The sequence below is a fragment of the Sorex fumeus genome, unplaced genomic scaffold (assembly GCF_029834395.1).
Source record: "Sorex fumeus unplaced genomic scaffold, SorFum_2.1 ptg000042l, whole genome shotgun sequence".
Classification (NCBI taxonomy): domain Eukaryota; kingdom Metazoa; phylum Chordata; class Mammalia; order Eulipotyphla; family Soricidae; genus Sorex; species Sorex fumeus.
Genome location: NW_026606099.1, coordinates 8461986 through 8476142, shown reverse-complemented (window position 1 = coordinate 8476142; position 14157 = coordinate 8461986). Strand labels below are relative to the sequence as shown.

General features: G+C 50.1%; 1 protein-coding gene across 2 annotated transcripts; it reads left to right on the top strand.

The window, feature by feature from the left end:
* Positions 1-2788: 2788 nt before the first annotated feature.
* KRT5 (keratin 5) lies at positions 2789-8583 on the top strand. Of its 2 annotated transcripts, none has more exons than XM_056120247.1 (9): positions 2789-3334; positions 3952-4166; positions 4904-4964; positions 5073-5168; positions 6059-6223; positions 6583-6708; positions 6920-7140; positions 7745-7779; positions 8206-8583. In XM_056120247.1, exons 1-9 carry the CDS (start codon positions 2789-2791, stop codon positions 8481-8483), a joined length of 1743 nt encoding a protein of 580 aa, XP_055976222.1. In that variant the 3' UTR covers positions 8484-8583. The 2 variants fall into 2 exon arrangements, with proteins under 2 accessions (XP_055976222.1, XP_055976223.1); XM_056120248.1 differs by having other exon boundaries at positions 6059-6229; positions 6589-6708.
* Positions 8584-14157: the final 5574 nt, after the last annotated feature.

Genomic DNA, 14157 nt, shown 5'->3' with positions numbered 1-14157 from the left:
AAGACACCCACTCCCTGGATAGGATCCTGAGCAGAGGCAGAGGTGGCGCTAGCAGGGTCTCCCCACCCCTGCACAGGTGTGTGGAAGGGGGGGGGGTCCAGAGGTGTGTTCTGTGTCTCTGTGTCTGTGTCTCTGCTGGTGAGTCCTTTGTGCAAATCCGCAGTTGACCTTGGGGCACTATTTTCTGCTGAAAGCCGTGCCGAATTCATGCGCAGGTGGGTCTGCTCCCAAGTGCCCTCCCTCTAGAAAGCGCCTAGTTTGTAGGGGCCTATTCCATAATCTTCCATTAAAGACCCCAGACGATAGCAGGTTTCCCAGGGCAGGAGGGGATCTGGCTTTTTATACTCACCCCTGGAGCACCCAGAACCAACCTACCCCTGAGTGGTGTTGGGGGACGTGGGGCAGGTCTTTCTATCAAATGCTGCCCCTCCTCTGACAGGGCCACCCCCAGGGCCAGGCACTGCTACCCAAATAGTTGCTCCATCTTGGAGGGGGCAGCGCTGTCCTGAAGGTGGGGGTAGTGGTGTTGGGGAAGCTCCGTCATGATCCTGCAGCCTTGGGAGCTCCCTTCGAGGGGTGCCTGCAGGTCCCTCTGCTGCTGCCTGTCTGGAGCTGGCATCTCAGAGGGTTTCCCTCCTGCCTGCCTGTAGGCGGGGAGCAAAGGAGGGCCCATTCCTTCCAAGCTTGCACAGAAAAGTTCTGCTTGTCTCTTGAAGGAGGCACCCAGACACTCCTGCCACAGTCACTGCCACCCACACACCTTTGGTCCCTGGCATGTGCATGAGAACTTGGCACCTGCCAGCAATTCTCAGAGTGACCAGATGCATTCCTTACGCCCCAGCTTCGAGGAGGAGCAAAGAGAGAAGAGAATGTCCCAGTGTCTCAGAGGCGAGGCTGCCTCATGGGCAGGGGGACACTGTGGCCAGGGCTCTGAGTGTGTGTGTGTGTGTGTGTGTGTGTTGATTCTTTGAACAGTGCTCTCCCACTGGAGATGAAGAATTCTGGCTGGCAGCCCCGAGACACTTGTACCAAACTCTGAGAGGTTCCAACGGAGCCCAAGAAACTCCCATATGCCTCATGGCTCCCAAGACACTCAGATCTATTCTCCAAGAGGTATCAGAATATAACATTGATGAATTCAGTGACTTCCTCTCTGAGAGTCTCAGGAAGTCTCTGGGCCAGGGGCAGGCCTGCACCCATCAGCTGTGCCCTTGAGCTCTCTGGGTCCTGGTACCCCCATTCCGGATTCATACTCCCATGGGGCTGGTCCCCCCACCCCCCCGCGTGGCTCAGAGCCACAGTCTCCACTTCCTTGTGGCAACCACAGACTTTCTCGAGAGATCCCTGAGCCCGGCTGGGTCCTGGAGCCTTTGCTCATGAGATTGTAGCCCTCCGCCCTGAAATGTTAGCCCCTCCCTCATGCCAACCTCCCTCCGGTTCCAGCCTGGGTCCCCCTAACAGCTCTTCATGGCCCAAGTGCTGTGCGGCCTGAGATGCTTTTGCTCTGAGGCAAAGAGGTAACCCCACTCGGGTCTCCAGCCCAAATGAGAAGTGTGGTGCAGGACAGAGACAAGCAAAAGCCTAGTCAGAGCCCCCTCTTTTACCTAGTGCCCCGAGGCACCCAGACAAACAGGAGACTTGGGGGAGAGGATCCCTCCTAAAGTCTAGGGGAAGACTGTCAAGCCCACTGTCTGCCCCCCCAAACCTGGTTGCAGAACAACCCACAGACTTAGGACTCCATTTTCCACGCCCCGGGCCTTGCCAGAGCCTTTGGGCTGGAGCTCCAGTGAACGCGGCCGTTCCCGCTGCTCGAAGCAGGCCAGCTCCCCGTTATAACAGGCCGGCAGGCGCTCGACATGTTTCTGATGAGATTAGGAGGCTCCTGAAGGTATGTGTTTGCAGCAGCCTCCGGCCTGTATCAACAGATACGATGACTCACCTCTTCCCTGGCATAACTGAGGGCTTGCTGGAACACACCTGGGGGTACTGGGGGTGCGGAAGACTGCAGCTCCCCCGCTGCCAGGGCTGTCATGAGGGAGCGCACCCACCCCTCCCCCCTCCCAGCTCCAGAGGACTAGAGAGCAGGGAAATGGATTGGCGGTGGGGGGCACAAGCATTCTGGCTGGGAGAGAGGCTGAGGAGGGCCCAGCGGGTACCTGAGGCTGGAGAACGGGGGGGACGGGCAGCCGTTCTCTGTCCGGATCCTGCAGGAGAGAGGAGAACGGGAAGGAGCTTGTGGGGTGAAGGACAGACAGCTGCTCTGAGCAGTGGCAAGTTACCTCCAGAGCACCAAGCATGCCCAGGGTGAGAAGCACAGGAGTTCACTTTGCCCTAGTTCAGGCCCAGTGTTGTTCACTCTGTGTGTGTGTGTGTGTGTGTGTGTGTGTGTGTGTGTGTGTGTGTGTGTGTGTGTGTGTGCACCCCTGGTCTCGGAAGCATCCCAAAGAACTTGGATCAAACTTGGATCAAAGCCCCCTCCCCGGTCCCCACACTGCAGAGAGGCCTCTGCCAAGCCCCCAGAGCTGCCAGGAAGAAAGCGCGTGCACCCCGCACCCCGCACCCCTGCAGGTGTGCCGCTGAGCTCACAGCTGCCCCCCAGGCATGCCCAGCCCACTTAATCATTCGCAGCCCTGCACGCTCCCGCCCAGCCCGTGGGAGAGGATAAAAGGGGGTGCCTGGCGGGCGGGAGCCGCCGCTCTCTGCATCTCTCCACCGCCCCGCGCTCTCCTCTTCTCTCCGTCCGCCTCCCGCCTGCCCGGGTCCGAGCTCGCCCACGGGCCACGCCGTCATGTCTCGCCAGTCCAGCGTGTCCTTCCGCAGCGGGGGCAGCCGCAGCTTCAGCGCGGCCTCTGCCATCACCCCGTCGGTGTCGCGCACCAGCTTCACCTCCGTGTCCCGCTCCGGGGGCGGCGGGGGCGGCATGGGCAGGGTCAGCCTGGGGGGCGCCTGCGGAGCCGGGGGCTACGGCAGCCGGAGCCTCTACAACGTGGGGGGCTCCAAGCGGATCTCCATGAGCAGCAGCGGCGGCGGCTTCCGGAGCCGATTCGGGGCCGGGGGCGGCTACGGCTTCGGAGGGGGCGTCGGGGGCGGCTTCGGCTTCGGCGGAGGCGCTGGCGGGGGCATGGGGCTCGGGGGCGGCGCTGGCTTCGGGGGCGGCTTCGGCGGCGCCGGCTTCCCCGTGTGCCCCCCGGGAGGCATCCAAGAGGTGACGGTCAACCAGAGCCTCCTGACGCCCCTCAACCTGCAAATCGACCCCACCATCCAGCGCGTGCGCACCGAGGAGCGCGAGCAGATCAAGACCCTCAACAACAAGTTCGCCTCCTTCATCGACAAGGTGAGGCCCCCTGGGCTTCGCTGGGTGCGAAGGCGCCCCGGGTCCGGGTCTGCACCGCCGCCCAGGCGTGCGGGACCAGGGCAGAGACCCTGACTCCGTGCCAACCCCGTCTTAGCTTGCAGTTCTGTGCTGGCGTTCGCTGCCAGTGCCTGCTTTCCCAACTAGACAGGCATCTGGAAAGTGAGGGAGGGTCTTATTTCTTCCCATCTGCAAAGTGAGGGAGGGTCTTATTTCTTCCCACCTGCAAAGTGAGGGCCGGTCATATTTCTTCCCTTCCACAGAAGCCCTAGCAGGGCTTCCTGGGGCCCGTCGGGCAAAGAGGCACATCTGTGCTTCACATAGCGGACCCGCAATTAGATGAGATCATGGGGCAACTACTCCAGCACACCGGCCACCACTGGCCTGCTCTTCTGTGTGGTCTGAGCCTTGGACAGAGAGTCCTGTCTCTCTTGGAAATATGAGCCCTCGATGCCTCATTCTGGCCCTTTCCTCCCGCACCCGAGGCTAGGTTTTGTCTGGGAAAGGTTAAGAAAGATGAGGAAATGGGAGGAAAGCTAGTGACCCTGACACTGGAACCAGAAGCTCACCCGTCTCCATCTTCCACCCTTGCCCTCCAGGTGCGCTTTTTGGAACAGCAGAACAAGGTCCTGGACACCAAGTGGACTCTGCTCCAGGAGCAGGGCACCAAGACCGTGAGGCAGAACTTGGAGCCTCTGTTCGAGCAGTACATCAACAACCTCAGGAGACAGCTGGACAGCGTCCTCGGGGAGAGAGGCCGCCTGGACTCTGAGCTCAGGAACATGCAGGACCTGGTGGAGGACTTCAAGAACAAGTGAGTTGCGATGGGGACAGGGTACGGGCCTCCTGGCACCAAATGCCCCTCACAGCCAGAGTGCAGAAGCACATACCTGCCAGGCACACCTGATTCCCTAAGCACTGAAACCAGGTCCATGTTCAGAAAGTTCCAACCCCAGGGTCCACTCCTCTGCGAGGCACTGTGGTCAGAGCAGCCCGCGGATCTGGTCCCAGCTGGTGAAATACACAGTCATGCACCCTTGTTTGGTGCCATCTCCCCAACATCCAGCGCAGGATTTGAACCGCTTCCCCTCAAGGCAGGAACTGAATGACACAACTCCACTTGGTGGCTCGAAGGATTTCTTTTGTCCTTATCAGTCAACAACTGGGTTGCTGAAGATTTTATTTGTCCAGTATTTGAGAGGCTGAGAAAGCCCCCTACCTACCCCACAAAGGGGAATGGATTTGATGGAGAGGATAAAAGGGAATTAAGGAAATTAAGGAAAAATAACACAGCTTTTGTGCAGGAGTATTCTTCAGACAACCCGGTTACCATCAAACTAGCTTGATGTCAGTAGGCAGTGACAAAAGAAATAGTTTCAGTGGGAAAGAATCTTGCCCAAAGGTTCATAGTGGCCCCCTCCACTCCCTGTCTGTTCGCTGGCGTGAGGGATTCTTTCCTGATCAGAAAATGAATGAGTGATCCCAGCTGGCTTTAGGCAGTAAAGATTCCAGCCCCCAGTTTTCCCTGACCATCATCCCTTTTGTCTCTAGGTATGAAGATGAAATCAACAAGCGCACCACGGCTGAGAATGAGTTTGTGATGCTGAAAAAGGTGCGTGGGTGGGGAGAATCTGTATCCTGGGGCTACATGCACTAAAGGTGCCACTTGTTTAAGTTGGGGTGGAAATAGGGTGCAGAACCAACATCCCTGTTCCTCCAGGATGTGGACGCTGCTTACATGAGCAAGGTGGAGCTGGAGGCCAAGGTGGATGCCCTGATGGATGAGATCAACTTCATGAAGATGTTCTTTGAGGCGGTAAGAAATGATCCCTATTCAAGGTCCAGAGAGGTGGGTGCCAGGGTCCTCACTTGTAGGGCTTAGGGTGTCTGGGTGTGTGAGACACTCGAGCGTTACCTGACTTTCAGTGGGCTTGCCTTCCCACCCTTCCGTATTATTTGACTTTGTGCCCGAATAATTAATCCCCTTTTTGAAAGTCAAACTGAAGACAAAAGACCTCTCCACTAATCTTTCTGCAGATGAGGTTCCAATATGTGAGTCATTAGAGTCAGAGTTTAACCTTTTCATGGGGGGGGGGGGGGGAGACAGGGGAGAAACCACACCCTCTCTGTTCTCTCCCAGTGCGGCATGCCCACAACTAGATTTCTTTAGAATAAGTGATAAGCCCCGAAGGCTTGCTTCTGAGATATTACATAGCAGAAGTTTCTTGGAGGCTCAGAATGAGAACAGTTTTTGTTCAATGAGTTTCATTCTGATTTTTAATTGATTAGGCGCTCACCTACATTTCTCATGCCAATGGTTATCACTTTTTGCTTTGAGCAGAGCTGAGAACCAAACTAATTCTCCTCATGTAAGACATGCGCTTTACCACTGGGCCACAGCCCTGGCTAGTCATTTGTTTTTGCTTATTTGTTTGAGGTTCTCATCTGGGGCTTCTGTTCTATCCCTGGCAGTGACTGCTTCTGACTCATCCTCAGGGGTCACTCCTGAGTGTGCTCAGGGGACTATTCTTGCCAGGGATTGAACCCAGGCCTCCTGCATGCAGAGCACATGCTCAGCCATTGAGCTATGGCTCCAGTCTGTGTCTAGTCCTTTTTATCTGAAGCTGACACAGTGAATGGGGGATTTGAGTTCATGTGCTATTAAGTAACCCAGAATCAGATAACTGACTTCCAGTGTCCCCACAGGAGCTGTCCCAGATACAGACACACGTCTCAGACACATCTGTAGTCCTGTCCATGGACAACAACCGCTCCCTGGACCTGGACAGCATCATTGCCGAGGTCAAGGCCCAATATGAGGATATCGCCAACCGCAGCCGGACGGAAGCTGAGTCCTGGTACCAGACCAAGGTGGGTGCTGTGGGCAATGTATCTCAAGTGAGGGGATCAGACCTCACGGTTACCATAAGGAGGGGACCTCGGAAGGCTACTGAGGCCTCTTGGAGTGAGTTCTGGGCATAGTCAATTTTTGGCTTTTGCCACATAAACTCAAAGGCCATAAGGAGGCTGTCATTCTGGATAGCAGCCCGGCATCTCCAGGAAAGCAAAGGCACTGAGGAGACCATCTGAGGGCAGGTCTTTGGGAGAAATCCACAGGCCCGGGATGAACATGCCCTTGACACTTCTGGGTCATTTCTGCCTGTGCACTTGGGGGAAAAGCTTTCCAAGCCCATGTAACTGAAACCATTTCTCTTTTCTGGTGGTACCAGTACGAGGAACTGCAGCAGACCGCTGGCCGGCACGGTGATGACCTCCGCAACACCAAGCATGAAATCTCTGAGATGAACCGGATGATCCAGAGGCTGAGATCCGAGATTGACAATGTTAAGAAGCAGGTAGGCTGAGGTTGAAAGAAGGGGCCAGAGAGGGAGGAATGTTTTTTCTCTTCAACTCTTTTTCTCTACAAACACACACACACACACACACACACACACACACACACACACGTACAAGTTCCAACACTTCAACGTCCCATCATCCACCAGGAGCAGGAACCTCAGATGAGGCTCAGTCACACACTCTTCCTTCCCTCCTTTCTCTCTGTAGTGTGCCAACCTGCAGAATGCCATCGCTGACGCAGAGCAGCGTGGGGAACTGGCCATCAAGGATGCCAGGAGCAAGCTGGCCGAGCTGGAGGATGCCCTGCAGAAGGCCAAGCAGGACATGGCACGGCTGCTGCGCGAGTACCAGGAGCTGATGAACACCAAGCTGGCCCTGGACGTGGAGATCGCCACCTACCGCAAGCTGCTGGAGGGCGAAGAGTGCAGGTGGGCAGCGCAGGGCAGATAGCAAAAGCCCAGGATGGTCCCCCAGATAAGAAAATAGTGCTTCCTCTTCACTACCGCATGATAATATCCACCATCAATCCCTTTCCATCCTACACTTGGCACAAGCTGGCCTTTATGCTGTGTCCCTGACACATTTCTGACCCTGTTCCCACCACTTATACTCTCGGATACCCCCTTTCTTCAAACAACTAAGAAGGCCAACCTCCACTCTTGAAGTACTTCTTCCTTCAGGAAGACTTTCTGGGTAATTTCTGCTTAGTTAAACTCCCCTGCCTTTGGCTTCTCCAAGTACTCCATTTCTTCTGATCTCACGAAAGGGCTTCATACATATTCACAGTTCCTACAAGAATCTTAGCCATGCTTTTCATATGGAGGGCGGAGAACGCCGTGAATTATAATCTTCCTTAGATAACCTATTTCTAGGTCAAGTCCTCTTTGGGAAGTCCCTCCAGAGGGCAGTTCTTCCTCTATTTGAATCAGACAGGCAGGCACCCTGGCTCCAGGCACAAGTATGAGAGTTATGTGTACAGATTGACACTGTGTTTGAGGGAGTTATAACTCTTATTTTGTTTTCTCCTTTCAGACTGAGCGGAGAAGGAGTTGGGCCAGTCAACATCTGTAAGTAACTTTAAACAAATATTAACAGTAAGGATAATATGGGGCATTTTGTGCCAACGTTGAGTCCCGCTGTTCTTAGATCCCATTATATGGTTATTTGATAGCTTAGCGAGAAGCAGGGGGTGGAGTGAGAAGAGCACAGGTTGGGACATGGAGCAGTGTGACTCATGTCTTTCCTCGTAAAGGATAGGCCTTATGCCTCATCCATGTCATCCCCCATGTCCATGCCTTGCCCCTGCCCCCAAACTCTCAGTAGCCTGCCTGTCCACTGTGTTCACCCATTTACTGTGAGGCCCCTGCCCCGAGAGCTCGAACCTCGTCTGTCCCCCTCTAAGGGAACCAGGTCCCAGAAGAGAATCAAATCAGTTCAGTGCAGGCTCAGTCTGGCAGAGTGGCCTCACCACGGTCTCCTTCTATCCTCTACAGCGGTCGTCACAAACAGCGTCTCCTCGGGCTACGGCGGTGGCAGCAGCTTTGGAGGAGGCTTCGGCAGTGGCCTTGGTGGTGGTGGTGGCGGCAGCAGCTACTACTCCAGCAGCAGCGGGGGCATGGGCCTAGGAGGTGGGCTTAGTGTCGGGGGCTCTGGCTTCAGTGCAAGTAGCGGCCGAGGCATGGGCATGGGTTTCGGCAGTGGTGGGGGCAGCAGCTCCAGCGTCAAATTTGTCTCCACCACCTCCTCCTCCCGGAAGAGCTTCAAGAGCTAAGATGCAAGAGCCCGCTGCAAGGCACACCTACACGTGCAGCCGTCAGCCACGATGACAGTCTCTCCTAGGAGGCTACAAGTTTTCTGTTTCCCTGGAGTGTAGTCAGAGCCACAGTCCTTTGTTCCCAGAGGAGTGCAGTTCCCCATTCTTGTGTCTCCCGTGTCATGATTCTATGTCCTGCTTGAAATCAGCCGTCAGATTTCCACAGTATGGTCCCTCAGGGCAGAAGTAGCCAAAGGTTTCCAGTATCTAAACCATCAAAGCCTCCGCCCCAGACCCCTAAATTTGTTCTCATTCTCACTACCTTCAGAGTGTGTTCAATAAAATGCTTTTATAATATAAACTCTTGTGCAGAATTGGTTTTTTGGAAGCCTCTAATCATCCTAGAGACTCCGTGAGGATGGATATGTTCAGCTATGACCAATTGTATCGATGTTTCACAGGGAAAATGAAATGACCTTGAAGGGAGGTTGGCCCCCATGGATGGTCCAGAGACAAGCACTTGGGAAGTTCTAGAATGAAGACATCAATGTCCCAAGTTTTCCTCCTTCCACCCCAATTCTATGGCAGACACTTCCCCCACACCCCACCCTCTGTGCGTGTATCTTTCCTTTTGGGCATAATGGTTTGCAATATAGGTCCTGAAAAGTTATCATGTATATCCCTTGTACTGACTTGTGGCAAGTTGCCAACTTTGGATCAATCCTCCTGGCCCTAGTTTCGATTGTCCTTGAGTATTAGTCTCATACAATGATTTTTAGATCCCACAAATGAGTGCAGTATTGCAATCTTGATAGATTTTAGAGTGCTTTGTTAGAGAAGGGTTTCATTCCAGGTGGGCCCATTGCATGGAACGGCATAAATGAATCAACATAAAAATTGTAAATAAGGAAGAGATGGACTTCAGAAGCAAAAAGGTATAAGAAATGTTCAGCTTGACCTAGTATTTTGGGTGCTGAGGGGATTTCTTGACAGAAACAACTATGGGGCTTTTTTGTTTTTGTGTTTTCTTTTTGGGTCACACCTGGCGGTGCTCAGGAGTTACTCCTGGTTCTGTACTCAGGAATTACTCCTGGTGGTGCTCGGGGGACCATATGGGATGCTGGGGATCAAACCCGGGTCAGACGCGTGCAAGGCAAACACCCTACCCTCTGTGCTATAGCTCCAGTCCCACGATGGAATTTTTCCTGGTTCCCAAATACTTCCAGGAATTCAGTGAAGACGGCAACTTGTGTAAGACAATTGGTGCGTCCTTCCCATGAGTGTCATTGTGTATTTGCATATTCCTGAATTAGTGTATCCAACAAATCTCTTCAGATTCATCAATGCATTCTCATACCTGTGCTCTGGAAGAAAGTCAAATGCATTTAAATCTTGCCTCAGAGACTATGAGCAATGATTGGACTTTGAGGTGCTCCAGGGGAATATGTCCCTTCAGAGGTGAAGCAAGCTGTGATTAAGGTCCTCAAACTGGCATGGAACAGAACATTATGACAAATCAAGAGAGCAATGTATTGACCAATTGCTGATTGAGTCAGTAATTTCAGTAATATTGGCTACGGGACCTCAATGGATGTGACCACATTATTAGGTTGTGGTACAGTAATGAATTTTCTAAGCTTAAAAACAGTCAAATTGGGTTGTTGAATGGCAAAATGGGGCTTTATCACCCCCTCTAATCTGACCCCTTATAATGGGCTTCACTCATTGAAAGCCATGTTTTAATTTACAGCAAGACAAATTAGCTACTTAGCCAGGGGAATGTCCATGGAGTTTCATATTGTTAGGTCAGCTTGTAAGATTCATGGGCTTGTTTTATCTGTTACTTATTGGATCCGGATATCCACGACCACTTTTGGGGGCAGTTAATGCAATGGTCATGTAAGTCAGTAGTTCTTATCAGTACGGTCAGGCATACCTGCCTCTTGTCTATTCTGTGTTCAACCACTTCCCAAAGAATACAGGGTACCTTGGTTACATTGAGTGAAACCCCAGACACAAGTGTAGTTTGAGCTTTATTATTAATTAAGACATGGGGTTTTATATTTCATCTGAAGTTAAAATTAATTTGAAACCTATGGGTGATAAAGCCAGTCTCACAATCCTCCCCCACTATATAAATAAATATATGTTCTATCATATATCTTTCATAAATTCTTTTAGTAAATTTTAATTTTCCAGATGAATCAAATTGGTTTTTTTTTTGTTTTTGTTTTGGGGCCATACCCAAAGATTCTCAGAGCTTACTCCTGATTCGGTGCTCAAGGGTCACTCCTGGTGATGAACTGAAGTGGGGACCATATGGGGTGCTGAGGATCAAACCTGAGTTGACTATGTGCAATGCAAATGCCTTACCAGCTGTACGGTTGCAAAAACCTGCTGCCTACAATCTCTCTAGCCCCAGAAAATGACAAATACTTATATAAGCATATCCAATGCACCCTTTGATAGTTACTTCCATTAAATGATTTCTCTTGATGGAATCAGAGTGATATTACAGTGGGTGTGGTGCTTGCCGTGCATGTGGCTGACCCAAGTTCAACCCCCTGCATTACATCCCCTGAGCACCAGCAGGAATGATTCCTGAGTGCAGAGTCCGGAGTAAGACCTGAGGACTATCAGTTGGGTGATCCCCAAACATATATATATATATGTATATATACACATATATACACACAAATACGCATATATGTATATATTTATATATGTGTGTGTTCACGGCAGAGCCTGGCAAGCTACCCGTGGCATATTCAATATGCCAAAAACAGTAACAATAACAGGTCTCATTCCCCTGACCCTGAAAGAATCTCCAATACAGCAGCATTGGGAAAGACAAGTAAGGAGAGGCTGCTAAAATCTCAGGGCTGGGACGAATGGAGACGTTACTGGCACCCATTCAAATAAATCGATGAACAATGGGATGACAGTGATATGTGTGTATGTATGTTTATATATATTTTGTGGAGGGGAGGGCGTTGAAGGCACACCTGTTGGTGCTCAGAGCTTACTCTTGTCTCTGTGTGGGAGATCACTTCTGGCAGTGCTCGAGGGAGCATGTGATGTTCCAGGGATCAAACTCAGGCTAGTTCCATTCAAGGCAAGCACCCTACCAGATGTACTATGGCTTTGACCCCCAGTTTCACTTCTTTTCCACCATCACCTCAAATCCATCTCTAGCCAACACTGCTTGCTTGGTTGGGGGTAAAGGGGGAGTTGTAAAGTATTTATAGGTAATATTGGAATTCGGAAACCTGATCCATGAGTAACAAATCATTGGTGGCTCAGTGTAGTAAGTTTGTGAGACCAAAGCACCAAGGGAGCTCAGAGCTCCAGAGAGACCCACATTTATGTGAGTTTGACCCCCAGGAATTCCACTCCATCCTCACAGTGAACATCACAGAAAAAGCCCTGGCAGACGGAGGGCAGGTGTGTTCTAAAATACAACAGGGTCTGCTGTTTTAAGCCTTGCCCCTGAAAAAATGACTTTACTAGAGCCTGACCAGTCCGATTTCAACACTTTTAGCCATCCTTTAACATCCAGGTCAGTGAGGAAACAGAGAAATGCAAGTGCAGGTGACAGTGCTGGGGCTGGTCACACAGAAGACTGCCATCCAGAAACAGCATCACGATTGCTTCCTTGATCCCCAATCTCTAAAGGCCGGCTTACCCTTACCCCCAGTTAGTCATTCAAATGGTGAGAATCTAAAGTTCTGACAATAACAAAAGTTGGTGAGAGTGAAGAGCAGTAGAAACTTTCGTCTACTAGTGACAGGAGGACAAAATTATAGGACCACTGTTTAAGATAGTTTGTCAATTTCTTATTTTATAATGTAGCTATTTATATTTTCCTTGATATTTTCCAAATGAGCAAAAAGCATGCATATATACATACACACACATACATCTTCACATGGATGCTGAACGTAGCATCAATTCTTCAATTGCAACATATGCACTAGGTGTTAACTGTATGGGGTGATGGGATAGGGGGTAGATGAGGACATTGTGCTTTCTCTCAGTTTTGAATGAACCTAAAACTTCCCTAAAAATTAAAATCTATTTTAAATGGTATAACCAGTTTTTAGATTAATATTCATTTGCTCTTGATGTAGCAATTCCTTTCTAACCATTTATTTAGGCGAAATAAACAATTTGTCCACACAAACACACAAGCATATTCATAACTTCTTTACAGAGAATTTACAGTACCTTAGGAACTCACCAGTAAAAATGAAAATAAACAGTGGTACATTCATAGCAATGACACATCACTCAACAATAAAAAGAATGAACTACTAATATAATCATCTGGATGAATCCCGAAAAAATGCTGAGTGATAAAAGTCAGACACACACAAAAATTATTTATCTCTGTAGTAAAAGTAAATATATGTATCTTTGTATATATGTGTACGTTTAAAACTATATACTGTGTGATTCTATTTATATGAAGTTCTATTTTGTTTTGTTTGGGGCCACACCCAGCTGTGCTCAAGATTTACTCCTAAAAGTGCTCAAGGGACCATCTGTGGTTCCACGGATCAAACCAAAGTCAGTCAAATGCAAGTCAAGCACATTGACTGGTATACTGTCTCTCTGGCCCTAATAAATATGGTTTTGAGGAACAAGGGGACTGAGGTAACACCAGCAGTGCTCAGGGCTTACTTCTGGCTCTTTGATCAAGGACCACTCCTAGCAGTGCTCAGGGGATCATATGTAGTGCTGGTTATTGTGCCTGGGTCGGCTATTTGCAAGGTATTACCATAACCCTTGTACTCTTTCTCTGGCCCTTATAAGATGTTCTAAGAACAAATTAACCAGCGGGTAAGGCGTTTGCCTTGCACGCAGCCGATATGGCCAACCCAGGTTCGATTTCTCTCCCCCTCTCAGAGAGCCCGGCAAGCTATCGAGAGTATCTTGCCTGCATGGCAAAGCCTGGAAAACTCCCCATGATGTATTCAATATGCCAAAAACAGTAACAACAAGTCTCACAATTTGTTGTGAGACGTTACTGGTGCCTGCTCGAGCAAATCGATGAACAACGGGAGGACAGTGCTAACAGTATTTTATTAAAACAGTGATTTTTGTGAAAGTAGAATTATAAAGAAGGGCAAGTGAGTTTCCTGGAATAAAGGATTATTCTGTATCTTAATGTTGTGTGGGTTATTTAAGTGCAGAGTTTTATCTAAACTAAGTGGACTCTTTAGATCTAGGCTTTAGATTTATTTCATTGTTAGGTGGATTATATCACAAAATATTGAAGAGAAATCATATTTGAATTCTTAAGTTGCTAAAGAGAAGATGGAGAAGAAAATTGGAAATAAAATCTAGAACTGAAAAAACAGTACAGCAAGTAAGGCACTTGTCTTGTATATGACTGACCTGAGTTCTATCCTTAGCACCATATATGGTACCCCAAGCTCTTCCAGAAGTGAGCCCTGAACACAGAGCCAGGAGTAAGTCCTGAGCTCATTAGGCATGGCCCCCAACCAAACAAGACAAGAAATTGAATCTAGGTTACTCTATGAGCAGTTTCTTACCAGAGGGTCCAAACTTTCCCGACCAAGCAACATGTTCTGTGCCTATTGAGAAAATCAGGACTGTTTCCGAGAATTTGCATGGGAGTAGGAGGGAAGCAGAGCGAAACAGGAAGGAAATTACAGTTATCAGATCC

Coding starts and splice junctions, on each gene's coding strand:
- KRT5 (XM_056120247.1), top strand. CDS start 2,789: ATGTCTCGCCAGTCCAGCGTGTCCTTCCGCAGCGGGGGCAGCCGCAGC. Junction 3,335..3,951: donor TCGCCTCCTTCATCGACAAG/GTGAGGCCCCCT, acceptor CTTGCCCTCCAG/GTGCGCTTTTTGGAACAGCA. Junction 6,224..6,582: donor AGTCCTGGTACCAGACCAAG/GTGGGTGCTGTG, acceptor TGGTGGTACCAG/TACGAGGAACTGCAGCAGAC.